At 43.7% G+C, this 19,572-nt stretch overlaps 2 protein-coding genes across 3 annotated transcripts in view; one reads left to right on the forward strand and one right to left on the reverse strand.

Moving 5' to 3' along the window:
* Positions 1-9,767, reverse strand: part of birc5b (baculoviral IAP repeat containing 5b) — a 35,500-nt gene extending 25,733 nt beyond the window's left edge. The window contains exons 1-2 of one of the 2 annotated variants that reach the window (XM_083974717.1): positions 9,675-9,767; positions 3,190-3,355 (exon numbers count right to left, since the gene is read on the reverse strand). In XM_083974717.1, the coding sequence (XP_083830843.1) occupies positions 3,190-3,261 (72 nt within the window). In that variant the 5' untranslated portion in view covers positions 3,262-3,355; positions 9,675-9,767. Of the gene's footprint in view, positions 1-3,189; positions 3,356-4,452; positions 4,504-9,674 lie in introns of those variants that run through there. The other variant, XM_083974718.1, reaches the window with a different exon arrangement.
* znf385a (zinc finger protein 385A) overlaps positions 1-19,572 on the forward strand; it is a 57,936-nt gene that overhangs the window by 21,921 nt on the left and 16,443 nt on the right. Inside the window, exons 2-3 of the mRNA XM_083974716.1 lie at positions 12,140-12,291; positions 18,726-18,836. Of these exons, the coding sequence (XP_083830842.1) occupies positions 12,140-12,291; positions 18,726-18,836 (263 nt within the window). The remainder of the gene's footprint in view (positions 1-12,139; positions 12,292-18,725; positions 18,837-19,572) is intronic.

Raw genomic sequence — 19,572 nt, forward strand, 5'->3', positions numbered from 1 at the left:
CTCTACCTTGACAAACGAGCTCAGGTCTGGTTCAAGGAGGTTTCCCTCTTTCATATAATGAGCTATGCCAGGGGAATTAGCATCCTCGGGGGATTTTATGTGTGCGTTTCACTCGCAGAGGCTAAATTAAACTTTGCTGCCGTCCAATTTCAGCCCGGCATTTTAAATTTCAGTTGATGTTTTAACCTTTAAAAATGCTTGGTGGCTTGCCCCTGACTCTGAGTGTGCACACCTCCCCAGCTGCCTGCGAAACTTTACAGGGGGAGGTGATGGTTGCTGATTTAAACAAAAGTGTCATTGTGGTTGTAGCAATGACAAGTGACATTACACACGAGACCCCCCATCCCTCCCAGCACTTAAAGAGATTGGGCCGTGGTTGGACTGCCCTAGGATGAACACCATGTTAGAGGACATACTCGTTTGTTAGGCTACTCCATATTCATACACAGTACACCGCCAGTCTACAATGAAAGCAGTGGCCGTCATCCATAAAGTCTCCTCCCCCACTCTATTAGGCTGATAGCATATTGCCCTTTACCCTCCCTGGGGAATGGGGGGGAAATGAAATGGACTTGCAAACACCTAACAGGAGTATATTAAGGTTGGTGTTCTTAAACATCACTGGTTTATTTATTTTTTTAAATCACCACAAACACCCTTCACCAACCCTCCTCCTTTCCTCTTCAGCCCTTGGGGCTTGGTGGTCTAATCTCAGACAGGAATCTGCTGTCTTTGTTGCTCCCCTCCAAACTGTATTTTGGTTGATCCACCTGTTTGTGGCTGAGTGATAGAATTCCACACCTGAGGGCACAGGTTTCTGGGAGGTGCATGGGAATAAAGTCACTGACTATTGTTCCAACTGGGTGTGTGACCGCTGCCTTGAACAAGGGAATCAGGGGAGGAGATGGGAGAGAAATGCGGGTGGGTGGAGGGGAGGTGGTGGTGTGTATGTGTGTGTGTGTGTGTGGGGGTAGGAGTGGATCTGAACAGGCTGCAGAGAGGAAAACAACGGACACCAGAGGACAGGTGGAGAGAGGGGGGGGGGGGTGCATGTTCCGCTGTACTGTTCAGACGAAGAATGTCACCTTGTCCTCTTTTTTTCCCATCTCCCCCTCATTTTCTGTTTTTTCTCTCTCCATCTCCTTATCTGTCTCTTCCTGTTGCAGCGCACTGATGTGAAGCATTTTCTCTTTACTTTCTACCAGTGCCATGAGTCTAATCCCCCCCCCCACCCTCCACTGCAGTGGATCACCGTCTTTCAACAGACACAACAAAGCGCCGCTTCGGTACCTCCTCCATTGCATTCCAACAGTCCATCCATCACTGACTAAGACATTGCCCTCAGCCAGCGACACTCCGACACATCTCCGCTCAACTCTGTGATCGTCTTACAAACCTGGCTGGCCATGAGCCAAGGGAGGAGCATTCATTACAAAGGAAAAATACATAAAAAAAGATAGAAACCTGAGAAAGGACGAGACGGCAGGGGATTTAAAAGGAGAGGGCAGAGGTGTTGGAAAGGAGGAATATGGAATTTGCTCTGAAGCCTTTTGTCTTTGTAGCTGCTGGATGATAGAGTGAGTCAGTTTATTCCCCATTAAGGTGTGATCATGAACCTGCTGGGCTTTACATAACAGCTAAAGTTGACCAAAACCATCTGTGTGTAGTATGGGAACTGTACAGACTTTTTTTTTTACTTTTTTGCTTATCAAAAGATAAGTATAATTTTCATCTCACTGCACCAATGGAAATATGCAGATATATTTACTGTATATATAACCTCCACCAAAAACATGACTCATAACATGGAGACAAGACATGTGGCTGTAAAACACTGTCACTTGTTTAGGATGGCAGCTGATAATGTCAGCTTCAACTCACACCACTTACAATATAATATTCAAACAGTGAGTCACAGCAACAATTAGGCCTACATTTTCTACAGCTGCCACTGGCTGTGAAAAAGAAAGCTACATACTCTCTCAAGCTAGCTGAGGTAGCAAGTATACATACATATATATTTTTGAATGAGAATTCAATATTCAAAAGATAGATTTTTGAATTTTGAGCATTTAGTATATTGAGTACTTCTTCAAAACTCTTTCTTTATATTTGAACTAAGGTTAGCTACGTGAGTCAGTATGAGTACTAAGGGTTGAAGTTAGGGAATGAATGTAAGCCCATGCCCTGACAAGGGTAGCCACGCAGGGGTGTGTGTTTGCACATATTTGTGTTTGTTTTATGCACTCGTTGTGACCCTCTCTCTGTGTGAACACTGTAGCAGCGCTGTATGCCTTCTCTCCAAAGTCGGCCTGCGTTGAGCTGCGCTGCACTGTTCTGTCTGTGTTCCCATCATCCCTGGCTGTCCTCTCCCATTAGCCCTGACAGCTATTTGTCTGTCATTACTGACCTCAAAACAGCACAAACACTCTCCGTCACCACACACACACATACACACACACACACACACACACACACACAGACAGGCTGCAGTGAAAAATGATTATGTGTCTGTGCTAAGGTTCAAACTTAATTATATGCTATGCTTTCATCATGTAAGGTGCTATAGAGATAGAGATCACACTGGAATGTAATGAGACTCCAATTCAGGCACAAGTCTATTAATCCCATTCTGAATGGGATGGTACAAGTTGCAACAGGAAGACCAGCATATGGCTACTCTGCCAAAGTATCATCATTATCAGTCCTGTCATTGATTTAAGGTGGACCCAGGGAAACACAGGATATCAGTCATGTGGGAGGGAATAGAGCTGTATCATTTTACTGGTCCTCCTTTACTGCCCTTAGAGGGATAGATAATACAGATCCAGCATAAAAAGAAAAGGAAAATTACAGTCAAAGGATTTGGCTTTACAGGGCTGATTGAACAGCTCCAGCATATCTACAGTATGAATCAGGAAGGTCGCTGTCTACTCTGCACAGATCAGTCCACTAGATCTGTGTGCATGCGTGCGTTTGCCGGTGCACGAGCGTGCGAGTCTCTGTGTTTATGTGTTGTACCGGCACAAAAATCCCTCACTCTACAAGTAACAAAATCCAACAGTCTCAAAAAAGTTCAGCTGCTGTTAGACGAGAAGCCAGCAGGAGATTTATCTGAAGGATTAAACGGGTGTGCATCTGCTTCTGCGGCTCAAGCACGTGCATTGGCACTGGTGCGTGTGTGTATACCTTGTATTGTGGAGCTGACAGTTGACAGGCAAGGTAGGCGGTGGTATCAGAGGCAGACTTCTTCACCCTCATTCCACGGCATTATTTTTTGCATCATGCCTCCTCCCTTAGCTCCCATCTTTCTTCCCTCCGTCTCTTCTGGAATCCCCAGTCAGCTCCTCTGTGTCTACCAAAGAGACAGACTGGCAATTAAATCCTCCCAGCCTTGATTCAGCTACTTAGGAGAGATCAAGGTAGGATTTTTGAGGGGGGCTTTTTGGGGCCTGCCACTGTCATATTATCTCTGTAGGGTGTCATTACCACCCCTTCCACTCTATCATTACGCACAATATTCCCTTTGGGAGAGACTAAAGATTGACCCTGCTTTATATAAAGTATTTCTGTGTATACCAGTGTGGTGTATGTGTGTGTTTTCCAAGGGCCAAAGCCTGAGGTAAATCTGTTACAGGTGCTAATATTTTCAAATAGAAGCTGTACTTGAAATGGAGCTGAGGAATTAAGTTCTGTGATCAGATTGCAAAGGGCAACATATCGACTTTCTGCTGTGTGCATGTGTGTTAGTGAGCGGAATGACGAACTCACACCCATTTGTCCTTCAACATAAAAATGTAAACTATGCATATGAGACTTGTGGGTTTGGAAGCTTTAATCAAAGCTGTTTTAACTTAGTGTGTGACCTTAATGTTGCTGCTGCTTCTGTATTTTTAAAAGCAATTCCAGCTACAGAGCCAATACCATGCATGCCACGGGCTGTACTTTCCTCATACCTTACAGTACAATGAAATTAGCGAAATTACTGTTTTCCAAATTGGTAGGTTGGATAAAACATAAACGACCTACAATTAGAGAGGGAAGCTTAACACCCTCCCACTGACGCAGAGAAAAAAATGTACACAAGCATGTTGCCGGTTCAGTTACGCTGCACAGATGCTGACAAAACAATTCAGAAACAAAGGTAGCTTTCATTTATAAGCTATTAAGATAACCCACCATATTCCACTACTGGCACTGCACTGTTCTGGGTTGTTTGCAGTTCTGTGGGTACTTGTGTAGGTGTGTGCGTCTCTGTGTGTGTTTATGAGTCTCACTGCAGTGCGTATATTTGGATTAAGGACTGAGACATGTTCTGACTAATACTTAGCACTGTGCTAAAGTCTTGAGCTGCAACCACTGTATCATATCACAGTAACCGAGCTCTCACAACCCCTTTTACACCCATACACACAAGTGCACAAGACAAGACATGGACACATATGCGCATACCTTACACGCAACACCAATGTAGACAGGGAGGCCAACTGGCGTTTGTGGCAGTCGCACAAGTTTCAGCTTTCCCAGTTTTCTCCCTGCGTAATCCTCCCATTAAAGCGTAGCATAACACCAGCAGTTCCAGGCAGGAAATCAAACAGATCTTTATCTCCATCCACCTACCTTCTGTGCATGTATTAACCTTCATAGGAAACTAGGAATTTGCATTCTATGATTAGAAAAGATGAGGAAGATAAACTTTGGTAGGAGCGTGCAGTTTTTAGACCTCAAAATCATTTTTTCAGGCACTAAAGTAAAAAAGTTGAAGTGGCTGTGTTGAAGTTTACAGAGGGGCTCAGCAGCACACTCTTGTGGTCGCTTTGAGTCAAACCTGTTCAGCTAGGTTTTACATGATGGTGGTGGAAAAACCTCACCGTGTGACTCCCGGGCGGCGCAATGTGAGCCTTGTTGCTTTCTCAGATGAAATGCATCACCTGTGAGTCAGATGCTGTGAGACCTTAATTCACTCCTCGCAGAGGCTGAGGCAGCTATCTGCAGGAAGGGATGCTGCTGCCACAGCTGTCTTGTGAGCAGAGGCAGGTAAGCAGCTCAGGATACAGCCATCAGGCAAACACACACACACACACACACATACACACACGACTTATGACCCTCATAGCACTCTGTGCAGGATCTGAAGGTGACAGGTGAGGCATTAGGCTTCTTGTGCTTTAAACAAATATGAAGAAGCATGTGCACATGAGTGAGTGGTTGGTGGTAAACTTCAAACAGTCAAAGGGTTTATGATGGATGAAGGTGTAAAGCCAGTGAGACATGTGAGTCAGAGGAATGTTGCCTTTAATGAGCATATAGGATAATCCTCTATACGTTAAAAAAAAAAAATGAGTGCACTGAAGTTTATGTGTGTCCTAGAGAAAAAGTGAATTCAGTCTTTTGGAGCACTGTGTGTTCATGTATTAATGCATTGATCTGTTATGGGTGTGTGTGTATCTTTCAACTTGAATGTGTGTGTGTGTGTGTGTGTGTGGGGGGGGGGGGGTATTTTCATTGTACAGTCCGGCAGGGCTTTTGGCCAGGCCTGTGATCTTGTTGATTGCGCTGGTGGTCAGGTGAGAGGGAGGCACAGTGTCCCGCTGGGCCTGAGACTGGAAGGGAATACTGAATGGAGCAGGACCAAATTTTCATTCTCTTACTCTCCCTCTTGTACCCTGTGCCTGCTGCTCTCTATCACACTGCCTCCATTGCTGAAATGAATTGGCTATTCCTGTATTCCCGGGCACAGCTGTGTGCAGCGCAGAATACACACTGAGCTGATCATGAGGGAGGCAAGAAAGGAATTGCAAGAGAGATGAGAACGAGTCGGAAAGAGAAATGGAGAGAGACGGACAGATGCCCATCCATCTATCTTACACTACAGCCTATATGAAGCAGTAAACCTGCAGGGGTGTATAAAAATTAAAAAAAAACTTTTTTTTCCCCTGATCACAAATGCCGTAGTCATAATAACAAGCCAGTCATTTTAGGTCATGAGAATTCTCTCCTCGGTGGTTATGAAATAGTCTGGCAATCCGAGTCTGTATCTCTTCCATGTGTTCGTCAGTGTGCAGACAGCTACCATCCTCTGAGCTGTCAGACTGGTCTGAGGAGCTGCTAATGGTGTTCCTACAGTACAAGTCTGCTGCACTCTGTTTTGAGAGAGAGAGCGAAAAGGGAGGTTTGATGAGAAACTATGTTAAGGGTTATGTTGAGGAAGCTCCCAGTGCAGCTCCGGGTCCCTTTAAATCATCTCACTGATTCAGAATTCTCTCAGTAATGTATACACAAGCCGAGGGCAGGTTTTTTCAGGCTTTAGTGCCAGCAGTTTGCCGGGAATCTCAATGCGCTACGCACGCACCCCATGCCCATAAAGTGAATTATGATCACTGCACACTTAATCACTAAAGCCAAGGCACATAACTTTGATATGCCAAAAAATATTCCTTAGTTGTTGTTTCATTATCATCAATCCCCATCAGGTGCAGTATTATTAAACGTATTGAATCTTGTCTGTGTTTCTGTTGGCTGTGTTCCAACATCAACTATATTGACAGCACTGACTATACACGGTGTATGTATGTATGGGCCATGTGGAGCACAGGTGCCCACTTCATGGCCCTGCAGAAAAAGCAAATTGGCAGTCTGACTGCTACCACCTCCTTCTCCCTGCATCTGCTGCCAACAACCCTGGCACATCTGTGCCTGTCCAGCGTGTCTTGTGCCAACTACCCCGCTCTCATTGTTCTCTCCTGAATGCATCCAACGCCCATGGGAAAGAAGGCTGAACACAGTGTGGCACAACCTACACAGCCGGTTAGATAATCTCAAGACATGAAAAGATTCTCTTAGCCTAGATTCGAGAAACAGCTTTTTGTCTTGCAGCATAAGCAAGGAAAACACCCGATGGGGATTTTATAAAAATTCTTCCTCTATTATATTCTGTTTATACCAGACATTCACTGGCATGAACATTAACTCGCATGATCATAACATTATAATTTAGTAATGCAGGTGCTGATTTTCATGTGAAAAATCAATTTGTGAATCTTTAACCATCACTTTTTCCTATATTCAACAGACTGATCACTTTTGGAATATTTTCTGAGCTGTTTTTTTCACTATCATATCACAGTTATTGCGTGAAAAGGGAAACACACAAAACAGAAGCAGTAACAATACGAAAATGCTATGACCCACCATCTGTTATTTGCACTTTCTTTGTTTGTTATTTTGTCTCCTCTTTTTCAAATGCACATACAGGGACACAAGTTTGGGAATTAAACTGTCCCATGGAGAAACAGGATTGGGGAGCATTGATGATGTGTATTTCCAGTGGAGGTGGTGATGTGGCCAACAGCAGATTTATCAGGGTCATGCAGGCTGGCGAATTATTCCAAATAGGGAAATCAGTCACCCCCTCGTTTGATCTCTCTGCTGCCTGCTCTGCTCTCTCTTTTTTTTTAAGCCTCCTTCTTCTTCCCCCCGTACACTCTGTTTATACTGTACTGCACCAGTTTTCATCTTCAATTCCCCCCCTGCCTCCACCTGCAGATAGCCTATTCTGTCCTTTCTTTCTTTCTGTTATCTGTGTGTATGCAACAGTAGTGTGAACACGGGGTTTTGCACTGGGTTTTTCTAAGTGTGGGTGCTCATACACATACATTTGAATACTTGTCCTGACGATTTCAACTACCCACATAACCCAAACTCTCGCTCTGACTGTAATCGAAACTTAAAGGTTCCTTTTTTTTTTTTTTTTTTTAAGATTTCCATGTCTTTTTAAAAAAATTATAAACCAGGTCTATGTTCTGTAGTAATACGGTGAAAGTACCAAAGTGCTCAGTTAAACAGATACGCACAGACCATTTTTAGAGACGCTGCCTTAAAACATGATGTTAGGACTTCTGTAAGTTTGTGACGTCACAACAAAGCAGTCACTGCTCTGAGCCAAGCCCCATCCACCCATACCCACAATGCAACCTTGCAGGAGGAGTGTATCTGCTAATATTTTTAATTTCAACAGCCAGAAAACGCCTCAAAAACCTGTTATTACTAGAGATCCAGAGAGAGGCCTGGGGCTATATCCAACCACCTCCATTCAGACAACTGTTTCAGCTCAGCGCTAAGTCAAAATTAACACACACACACACACACAACCAGTCATATACACTAAGCATGCACAAGCTGGTGTAAACAGGAAGCAGATTGTCTACTCCGCAGTTGATTAGTCACAAAAAATACTATGAACGAGGAACAGTGCAGACAGTTGTAGCGTTAAGATATAGAATTAAACTGCACAAATCGCACAACAGCTGCTAGCAGAAAAACAAGGTCAGCAATGCTTGTAATTCATTACAAGAGCGACTGTCAGTGTTATCATTTCTACAAGTTTTTTGTGTTTTCTTGAATCAAAAAGTAAAAAGCAGGAGGAAACATCGGAAAAGATGTGATTTAAAATGAAATTGCTGTAGAGCCTGAGAGAAGAGATGCTTTTTGGTTCTTAAAACCAAAAATGTATCTTTTTGTGGATACAGGTAGCAATGCCTCAAATAAAAAAACACAGGAAATGGGTAAAATACGGAGCTTTGAAAAAAACAAAAAAATTCATACACTCAAGATCCAAATCTCACAACGGTTCTCACAAAGATGGAACTATAAAAGCTCTGGCGCACTTGGAGCATACACAAGCTGCAACACCAAGTCCTCTGGAGGTGTCCAGCCAAGCAGGCCATTTAAGAGGTCTGATTATGGGCCCTGCGAGCCTGGTGAGATTCCTGGCATGTCAAAGGGTTTAACAACATCTAAATCACTGTCTGACTCCTCTCAGCTCTTGCAGACTGGCCTGTCTGTCACTGTCTCACACAGACGCTCAGCCAAATCAGTCTCCAAGAGCCAGCTGGGAGAACAGAGGGAGGAAATGTGGCAATACACGCAGTGAAAACACAGTTTTGTCCTCACTTATTTATATATTCAATAATGATATTTCACTTTACTTTGGGCCTCAGCTTACAGCTATTTTCATTATTGAGTGTTGATTATTTCTGTCCATAATTGTTTTTATTCATCTGTTCATCAGCAATTTGGTAGTTCATAAAATGCCTGTATGTCATAATTTCCTGAAGCAAAAGGTTATATCACCAAAATGCTTGTTTTGTTCAGCAAACAGTCTACATCTCAGAAAAATGTAAATAGCCATTACATTGAAAAAAGCAGTCCTTCAGTATTCAGCTGTGTGTGCACAGTAGCTCACAAAAGGCTGTGTTTTTTAATGTCATGTGGTTGTCTTCTGTGCAAACGGCAAGAAACGCTAAAAGCTCATCGTTTTATTAGCGCTGGCTCTAAAGCAAGATTTTGTCAATGAGCAGAGCAGAACCTGCTGGGACTACATACAAATATGCACTCATTTACAAACTGCATACACACACACAAAATGTGGTGCATGCAGGTCACATAGACACACTCTTCAACCATACAACAGTTTCTTTGATTTACACTCCCCAAAGTCCCAATAGAGAGGTTTAAATTAATGGGGGTAATTATACTCTGGGAGAATAAAGCAGCTACACTCACACTGCACAAAATGCACAGACAGACACATGTATATGCACACTGAGTCCCAAATGACAAAGACTGTCTTTGCTTCAAGGACAAGTGTCTAAACCGTCAGCTCCGCTCACTACCTCAGATTTCAGCTGCTCCTGCGGCTGCAGACATGTCGTTTCCCCTGGTCAACCCGTCTCTTGTCTGACAGTCTGTTTGTCTGTCCGCCAGAGCCTGGCTGACCCACAGCCAGTAAACAGGCCCCATGTTCGAGTGCAGACTCACTGGGGAGCTGCAAACATTACTACTGTGCAACTTTAGCTTAGAGAGTTGTCACTCTTTCCAAGGAAAGCAAACACACACACACACAGGCACACAAGCTCGCACAAAGAGCCTCTGATTTAAGGCACGTATCAAGAGGCAGTATACTGTCATGATAAATGCCGTCAAGAGGCAGTGTATTAGTCATGTTGTTAGTGGAGCATCCCTAGGGGAGCGGCTGCTTTCATCAGTCATGGAGGTGAAGGTAGAGGAGAAAGCAGCAGCAGGACCTCAAAATCCTCTCATCACATCAAACAACATTAAATAGCAGCGTAGCTGAAGACTGACTGAGGAAACCGGCCGTTTGTTCTTCTACTGCTGTGTATAAAGTGTGAAAGCCTTTCTAATTCGGAACAACACACAAAGACACAAATGTTTTGATATGATAATAAAAGAGTTTATGAGCACCGAGTCAGCCTGCAATGATTGAGGCCAAAACAAACCACCAGCTGGAAATCCAGAAGGCACAAGGGCCACTAACTTGTTTCTTATGGTTTAAGAATAGATGTGTGGGTGTGTGAGCATTAGCTTGTGCATTCATACATGTGTATATTTGTGGATTGTTAATTTGGAGGAAACTACACGCCTAACTTGATGTAATGATGCAGTCCTTTTACACCTCAAGGCCCACAGATGCGCAGCAGAAGGCAGCTGGGCTTCAGCTGAGACAGCACTTTCCCTTAGTCTTACAAAGTCTCTCTCTCTCTCTCTCTCTCTCTCTCTCTCTCTCTCTCTCTCTCTCTCTCTCTCTCTCTCTCTCTCTCTCTCTCTCTCTCTCTCTCTCTCTCTCTCTCTCTCTCTCTCTCTCTCTGTGTAATCCAAACATTGGAGACTGCATCCCCTAACACCATATTCCACCATTCCTCTCCACCAGCCATATTGTTTTCTCTGATCACAGTGTTGACATAAAGCTTGATTAAAATGCAGAGGTGTCAAAGAATGGCAAAATTATCATGCAAAAGTGTGGAGGCAGGTAGAAACAAATTGCAGTAGGAAGCAGAGCGAGAAAACAGCAAGTAACAGGGCGAGAGAGTAGCTTAAAGCAATCCCAAAAAGGAGAGCGGCAGAGCTTTAAGTCCCGGGGGAATTTGAAAGCCACAGAAATCCAGTTGCGGATATTAAGAGGCTTAATCTAAGAGCTTGCTAAGGCTGAGTTTTGCTGTGTGGGCCCCATCACTATCATCCTTGACAGAGGTTAAAGAGGAGACGAGGGGGGATAAGGAGTGGGGGGAAAGAAGGCAGATGGGAGCAAAGACGAGAAGAGGGAGCTGTGTATCATTAAGACATCCTTGCGTGCTTTTGTACGAGGATTAAACATTGACATAATGCACAGGTGCGTTTTTTGTGTGTACCGAGTCGACTCCTCTTGTGCTGCTCTTCATAAGTTACTGTGTTTTCCTATGCAGCCCAACAGCAAGCTGGGATACAGTCAAAGCCAGGGAGCATGTGTCAGAGTCTAGGATTCATTCAGTCTATAATTAGACACAACCAAGTAATCCAACTCTGGTGCACAAGTCAGGATGACATAAAGCAACACACGCTGAAATGAAACTCATTATCATCAAGCTGCAGATGTCTCCCAGGAGAGGAGAGGAGAAGAGAGGAGAGGAGAGGAGAGGAGACTGGCAGGCATGGTGGAGGAATCCCCGCTGCCTCTGTGACATTCTTTTCTCCTCTGTTGGCATTCCTGCTTCATTTGATGTGAATGTTTTAGTATAATGAAAAGCTTCAGTGATGTAAATTCTACAAAGCCCACAAAACCATTCAGTATCACAGCTTTTGCCACTGCACTCTGGCGCCTCCGTCTTGTCACCTTGTCAGGAAAAGCAGTGTCTGTCCACAGCATCCTCACCAGCCCTAATGCTGCATCCTCACTGTTCTGAGATTGTGTTCCCCTAAAGGGGAGGGGAGGGGGATACTAGCTTTTCTCTGTCTGCAGAGAAATAATTGTTTTCGCAAAGCAATTATGGCCCTTTATGCTTTTTGGATCCAGGACACTGCAGGAAACAATTTAAAATGAGCAACACATTTTTCTCTTTTTCTCCCTCTCTCTCTCTCTCTCTCTCTCTCTCTCTCTCTCTCTCTCTCTCTCTCTCTCTCTTTTTTTTTTTTTTTTTTTAAATCAGTTTAAATACTTTAACAATATTACCAAAGACATTTATTTCCAGTCGGCCTACAATTATCTCACATTGCCCCAAACAAACAAAGAAAATAGTTAATTCTGTTTATGCAGATAATTAAATGTCTCGTTGACTTACCAGAGTCTGTCTCTTGTCGCGTGCAGGAGGCATAAACCGGGCCGGGGCGGCGGTGCCGACGTTCCTGCGGACCCCCACGATGATCCAGCCCCACCTGGACCTGAAGCCCTTCCTGCAGTTCCCCATGGAGACCCCACCGCCTCCACACAGCATGAGCCTCTTCCACAACTTCAACACGGTGAGCGCGGATGCATTGCAGACATTAGCTAACCGCGCATATCATCTTCTGGTTTCTGAAGGCAGGTCAAAGTGGGTTTTCCTTAGGGCGCCATTTTTACATAAACAATACAAATAGCCTACGGTAAACACAGAGTTAGTAATGCGTTTGAAACACACCCACAAACATGGTAGGCCTATAGAGGTCATGTGACCCTAAGTGGGTAGCTAACCTATGATGGCACATCTAGCAGCTATATTCTCAATTATGAGCAGCCAAATGCTAATAGGTTAGTTGGCTACTATTTGTCATGATGGGGATATTAGCTATGGAGACTAAAATATATCAGCTGTTTATTTCTGCTCCTATATCTGGGCATTTTCGTACATTTTAGCATAAGAGGCCTCGATAATTGACTCACTTGTGGAGCCAGCGCCTCAAGTGGCATTTTTAGGAACTGCAGTTTTTATTTCCCTCAGAAGTTGCAGACACAAACATAGGCTACACACATAGGCTATACACACTGCAGTTTTTTTTAACTAACCCAGTGCAATAAAGTTTGAGACAGTCAAGGTTCCATGAAATCAGGGAACCTTGTCCAGCTTGCAGGATATTAAAGTTTTCATCGTTCCGTCTGTGTGTCATCATGATAGGCTACTGTCATGATTCATGTCTAACATAAACATTTTAATGCATTAGTGGGCTTTATTAGCCTGACGAGCCTGCCGCTAGGGTGCGTCTAGATTTCTAGGCTAGGGCTTTATAGTTTACTTGCTGAATTTCTGCTTCACCCATTAGAATTCATATATTTATCTAAGGGAAGCATCGCTAAGACTATGTTATTTCATGTACACACACTCTCTCATATTCATTAAATCAAAGACCTATGAATTAAAGAGGAGTGCTAAGGCCATCCTCATAACTGTGCACTTCAAACACCACAGTTTGTTTGATGTGGAATTTATTTTAAAGGAGAGGGATCTTCCCATTTCTCCGGGCCCTGACTAACATCTTACAATTTAGATTAGTCTGTAGAGACATTTGGCATTTTACCAGCTCAGCATAATGTGCTGCCTGCTCCCCCAGACTCCATTAGGGATGTCAACACATTTCTCGTCAGCATTGAGCAATATGTAAAATCAGTGAACTTTGTATGTACCGTAGGAGGGGACCGCTATTCCTGGACCACATCTACACCAGTGTTATTCTCTGCTTGTGGCAGCCTGGTATATTTGCCTGCAGTTTGCAGTGGCACAACATAGCAAGGTCCTGTCACTAATTGGAAATATCTGGCAGGTGCATTGACCACGTATGCAGCCACAGGGATAGTAACAGGAGCCCAGACACTGTTAAACACATTTTAACGATACAGTCATTTTAATAGCCCTCCGTGGGCCATGACATAAGTGGAAGCAGTCTCACTGATGTTAAAACTGCAGTGCACCCAGCAGACATGGATTAATAGAGATACTGAAATTATGCAAGCACTCATTTCTACTATTGAGTCTGTTAGCACAGGCCTGAAATCACTCTTGCTTGATCTTCTTCATTTTGTCTCGCTGTCTCTGCAACACTCCCTCTGAATCTCTCTCTCCTTCGTTGTGTAGCATCCCTGTGCTCCCCATTTTCCTCCTCAGAACATTAACTACGCCTGGAGGTCCACAGGGACGCTGTGAATGTTAATAACTGTTGCTGCTGATGACTGTGAGCCAGCACCTCAGTGTGTGGTGTTTTACAACCCTGTGGCCAGGAGATGGGGCCATAGGAGAGGTTTGGAGGACATTATGACCTTATAGTTTCACTGCATACTGGCACATGCACATGGACAGGGCTTCAGTGCTTTTACTGCATTGCATTTAAAACAGAGGAGGAATTAGGGACCGGTATAGTCTGATATACGTAGTCTGATATTTCAGTATTCGACTTGGCAGTGCCGTAAGTAAAATGCAGTGTCAGCTGTTTTATCTCTGGCATGTATTTTGGAGCTGTAAAAACGCAAAAATAATAGATACAGTACAACTTTGTGCTGCTAATGACGACTCTACCTTGATGTTTTCATATAGAGGATGGTATGGCCCTCAGCGCGCCCAGAGATGTTTTTATGTTTAACTTACTGTTGTGTAGCTGAACGAATTTATACAGGAAGTACAAGAGTACGATAGTAAGTGGTTGCAGCTCTGTTTACATCACTGACTATATTTTATGGGGAGTTGGGCTTTTAGGCTGAGGAATGTTTAAACAGCCAGAGAATGGCAATCTGCTTGGATCTCATCGCTTTCACATAACCGTGTGAAAAGAGGATGAACTAGAAGATTATTTCACATTCGGTATGCCATTTCTACTGTGCCTCCTGGTGTCTGCCCGCACCAACATACTGTAATAAATATGGATATGCACAATATTTCAACGAATACACTGCATAATAGCAGCAATAACACTGAGCAACGTCTCTGCACTGAGCTGGCAGCTACATATTCTACCGTTCTCTCTCAATAAGTGATCTGTGCTGAGTTTGTACAGTCTTAATGAGACTCTACTTTACGTGGAGGGTTATTAGCCCCATAGCAGAGGAATGGCCTCTCCTAAAGCCATATACAGCTTTAATGGTCCTCTAATGTGATTTGTTCTCTACCTGCTTGTCTAAGCCAATGTGCCTCTAGACAGTGACGAGGCTGAATTATTTATCTGCTGCAGCTGGTCATGATACAGACACACGTTCGCACACCTCAAAGCCAAGCCGCCTGCCCTGATGTGGACTGCAAAGTCAGGAATTTCCGATGAAGGTGTCTAATCATGCAAAGCCTTGTGCGGACCTGTTGAATCTGCCCCCTTTCATCTTTATTCAACTCGCCTCCAAAACAACTCACGGCTCAACAATGCGGGTCCTCCCTCATCACACTTTAATGTTGGCACTCATCTTCTTAGACTGACTGATGCTTTATCATAACTGTTGCCGCTACAGGTTTCAGACTGAGGCAGAAATAGTAACCATTTAAAATATGTTTCATCCACTTCCTCATGGGGCTTAATGTGCAATGATGTCTGGCTGAAAGGCATCCCATCTTAAAACCACTGTAGCAAGAAACCATTGTGTATTCATGTGTGCTTAGGAGGAGGGACTGGTGGGCAGGGGAAAAGCTCCACTGGCTGATGATGACATTTGATAGATTGTGTGAACTTGGGGAAGAGGGGGTGAGTCGAGCAGGAGGAGAGCGGGACGCACAGTCCTGGCTGCATTTGGACAGATTGAGTATGCATGAAGAAGGGAGAGAGAGAGTGAGCGAGAAGGGGAGGAGAAAACTGGAAAACTGAGTGAGGGGGGGAAATGCACTACAGGGAAGCGTGAGACAGAGTGAGAGAAAGCAGCAGAGAGGAGGTGGCGGCTGAATAAAAGGGACAGGCATTTGTTAGGTAATGTCTGGGTAAAAAAGAAAGGGTAAGGGAGAGATTTGAGAAAATCCTTACAGCACACACTCTCTTGCAGCATCTCAAAGAGAAGCAGAGTGTGTGCCAGAAAAGGAAAAACAAAGAAATCCTAGCTGGCAATGCATCACTAGACAGAAGTCCTTTTTTTGGCGAGTTACTTTCTATTCTGCATTGACAACTGAGCAGGAGGCAAAATGAGTGAGGAAGGTGCAACACACACTCTAAGTCTAGCACATGCTGAGACCCACACACAGACTTTGGCCAGTAGCACACATACAGGGGGACCAATGCAGCTCCAAGCTTCTACAGACACTGAGGAGAAGAAGGTGAGTACCTAAATATTTGGAGCTTTTCATAGTTTTCTTTTGTTTGTTTTTCACCCAACCGTGTCTTTATCTGGGCACAACTCAGTGGAGTGCTGCAGAACTTGTGCTTCAAAGGCTGTTTTTATCTGGCACAGTGCAGCCTACACTGTGACTGCCAGAGTGGTCCCAGCGAGAGCCACAGAGCAGTGTGTTCTTCGTTGCTTGAATTGAACCCTTCCAAATATTTTGTTGCAGGGAATTGATCAAACACACAAGAGGAAAGGAAGCGAAACAAAGAAAAGATGAAAGAAAAATAAAGATTTTGGCAAAACGTAAGCAATAAAGAAGAAGAATGTAAAATCCAGACCACAAAAGAGGATGCTGCTGAGCTTAGGTGCAATATTGTGCAGTGCCAGAAGATGCTTGGTTTCTTCACAGAAGAGGCTCTGTGGTAACAAAAGGGATTAAGAAGTTTGGGTCTTATGGCCCTGTGGAGTTGTTGACATGACCGCTGAGTGACGCTAAAGTCAGTGATCTGTGTGGTTTACTTAACTCTGCCAGAGCTCTCACCACATTCAAACAGCTCCATGCTCCATCTGACATGACAAGTTTCCAAAACTCACTCAACTGAGGTGAATATACTGTATATATAGAGAGAGATGTAATGAGAGAGATGTCTATCGATATTTTCAAGATTGATTGTTTCAGTTATAAACTGTTCATGCAGGAAACACAGCCAGTGTGAACTTCACTTGCTGATATGCTGAAAATTGGTCACAGCAAGTGAGTTAGTTTTGGAAAATCCCGCTTGAGTTGCCTCATAGTGGTCTGATCTTATTTCATGAGGACATGTTTTGGAGAGGATTCGGGTAAGAGGCCATGTGAGCAGCCATCCAAAAAGGCTTGTTGGCAGCTGGACAGTGTTTTTAACAGCTGAATCAACTGGATGGATCATTGCTGACCCACACCCACCATACCGGCCCGACTGGCTGGGGGAAGGCCCATTTTTCACAAGTACAGTTACTCCACCAAGTCTGTTCTGGATAAACTAATGGGTCACGTCACGGCACGGATATCCAGCTGCCATGACATTTGGCAAAAGTTGGAGGAATGTGACTGAAACGCTGAGTTGATTGCTGATATAAATTGGTGTTTTATTGGACTCCTTGTGTTAAAGTGGTCATTTTGTTGGGTTTCAACTTGCTAACGCATAGTCACCGCTGCGCTAAGCTATTTTTGCATTTGTTTAGGCAGCGATCATCATTGCTCAATATCATCCCCTCTCCTCCTTCCTATCCATCTGAATTCACAGCAACTGTAGCAACAGAGCTGACTTTGGGCTGTTTCTGGGGGGAGAAATAAACAGACTCATGGAATGAGGAGTAGGGTGAAGAAAGAGCCAAATGAGATAAGAATGTGTGATGTGAGGATGTCCGGCCTGGGCCTCTCTCTCTCCCTCTCTCCCTTTCTGGCTCTTTACCATTTCTCCCTCCCTCTCTTTTTCTATGTGTCTCAATTCATCTTCCTCTCCCACTCATTCGCTCCTCCAGATGGTGTGTTTCTGTCCCATCCTGTCACCCAGCTAAATGTCTTTGGCCTCTTCCCCTTTCACTGTTTACCCTGTTTCTTTGGTGTTGCCAAGTAACAAGTACTGTGCAGAAATTCAAATGGTTTAAGGTTGAGTTATGAGAATATTCATTTCAGCTTCTTTTTACACTCGTCAGGCCAGAGTCTTGAGCCGTCTGTATACTAGATGAGACTGTGGCTTTAGGGTGTGTAGCTCAAGGTAAATCCTGGCGATTAGTGAAATTAAACATACTGATGAGGTAAATTGAGTCATTTAAAGTCTGTCATCCTCTCCAAACCAACAGGCTTGCATCTTGGAGGACTCTCCGGAACATTCCTCACTGCCTTATGAATTCAAAACACACACTCACATTTATATCCATATTGTTCTTCAGGCCAGGATTTTTATTTCTCTTCATTCCTTTTGCATACTCATACAGTACCACATTATCTTCTAAATGTTGCTTGCTTCATCTGCAGACACAGTGCCAGACAGTTGTCTGTGATGGAAATCCGCACCCGCCATTGACTCCAGACTAATGCTAAGGTCAATTAACAATGATCGCTGGATAAATTCAGCTTCAAACCCAGATAAATAATTGGAATGAAGCCCTTTTAGATCAGTGCAGGCAAGGTCTTTTGTGTCTGGGACAGAGTTTAAGTGGGAGGCTTAGCCACCGACACATGCTAAAGCGAGTCAGTTAAATTTATACAAGGTGCTTAACACCACACAGATGATGGACGTCTGAGCTGAAACAATTAGCACAGGGACAGTATGAAGCTACATCCTGGTCCAGAGCGGAACAGGTGTTTGGGTTGTAGCAACACACTGTTGACTGCTGTTTGCTGACTATAAACACAGACATAGAGTAAACATGGGATAGACTTGTAAACACTCAAGTCTGTGCAGTTTATTCACCCCTGTGAAATGTTGTAGCTTTAGTCCTTTGGGCAGGAAAGACATCGTCCTCTCTCCTCCACACTGTCAGAGGTAGAGGGCAAGACACAATGAGTGACTCCTCACCATCATTGTGATAGATCGTCCTGTCGACTTTTAGCACCACGACTTCTGGAGTAGAGCGTTGTAGAGTATGAATTATAGCTCACAGACTTCTTTTCTTCTCTCTCGTTTTTCTCTCTGTCTCCTCATTTTCTCAGATGGACCCGGTGCAGAAGGCTGTGATCAACCACACCTTTGGGGTTCCGCTGGTCAAGACCAAGCGGCCAGTCATCTCCTGTAACGTCTGCCAGATCCGCTTCAACTCAGAGGTAACGAAAACCAAATCAGACCCGGGATGGTTGTAACATCATCACTTTCACCAATAAGGGATAACATTAGAGTTATGTGATCAATATCATGTGTACCCACTCACTCCCTGACATTGCATGTGAATTTGCATGGCTGTGTCAATAAGTGTGTAGGTTTTACAGCCAAAAAACATTTTTTTAGGTCAGAAACTAATATTTTGGACCAAGTCTAAATTTTGACTAGTATCGATACTGTTGAAGTTTGAATTAGGTAACTTGTATAAGATGAAAGAGCAGGTTCCTCTGTAAAATATGAGTCATTTCATTCATGTTTATTTCAAACCACCATGCTGGTACAGCTAGTCAAACAGTGACTGACAGGGGTGGGGATGGTTGTAACACCTTTTACCTTTGTTGTTTTATTAAGTGTCACTAACTGTCAACCATCTTTCCTGGAATTATACATGAATTATTAGCTGCTTCTGACCTCTTGCTGAAGGTTTACATTCATACATGTTCACCTTTCATCTGTATTATCAGAGGATGTTCTTTAAGAAGCTTTCTAATGTTAGGATCCACACCACTGTCACTGTTCTTCATTAAACCATCAGTGATGAGTTATTTTTGTTCATACTGAACCATAGAAAGATGCTTTAGTGTTGGAACATGCACAATAAACTTAAATAGATGCATGTTTTTTTGGTTTGGTCTTAGTTTTTAGTTTTTAATCTCACTGTTACAATTTGCCCCAGGTTGT

Source organism: Trachurus trachurus, assembly GCF_905171665.1.
Source record: "Trachurus trachurus genome assembly, chromosome: 7".
Taxonomy (NCBI): domain Eukaryota; kingdom Metazoa; phylum Chordata; class Actinopteri; order Carangiformes; family Carangidae; genus Trachurus; species Trachurus trachurus.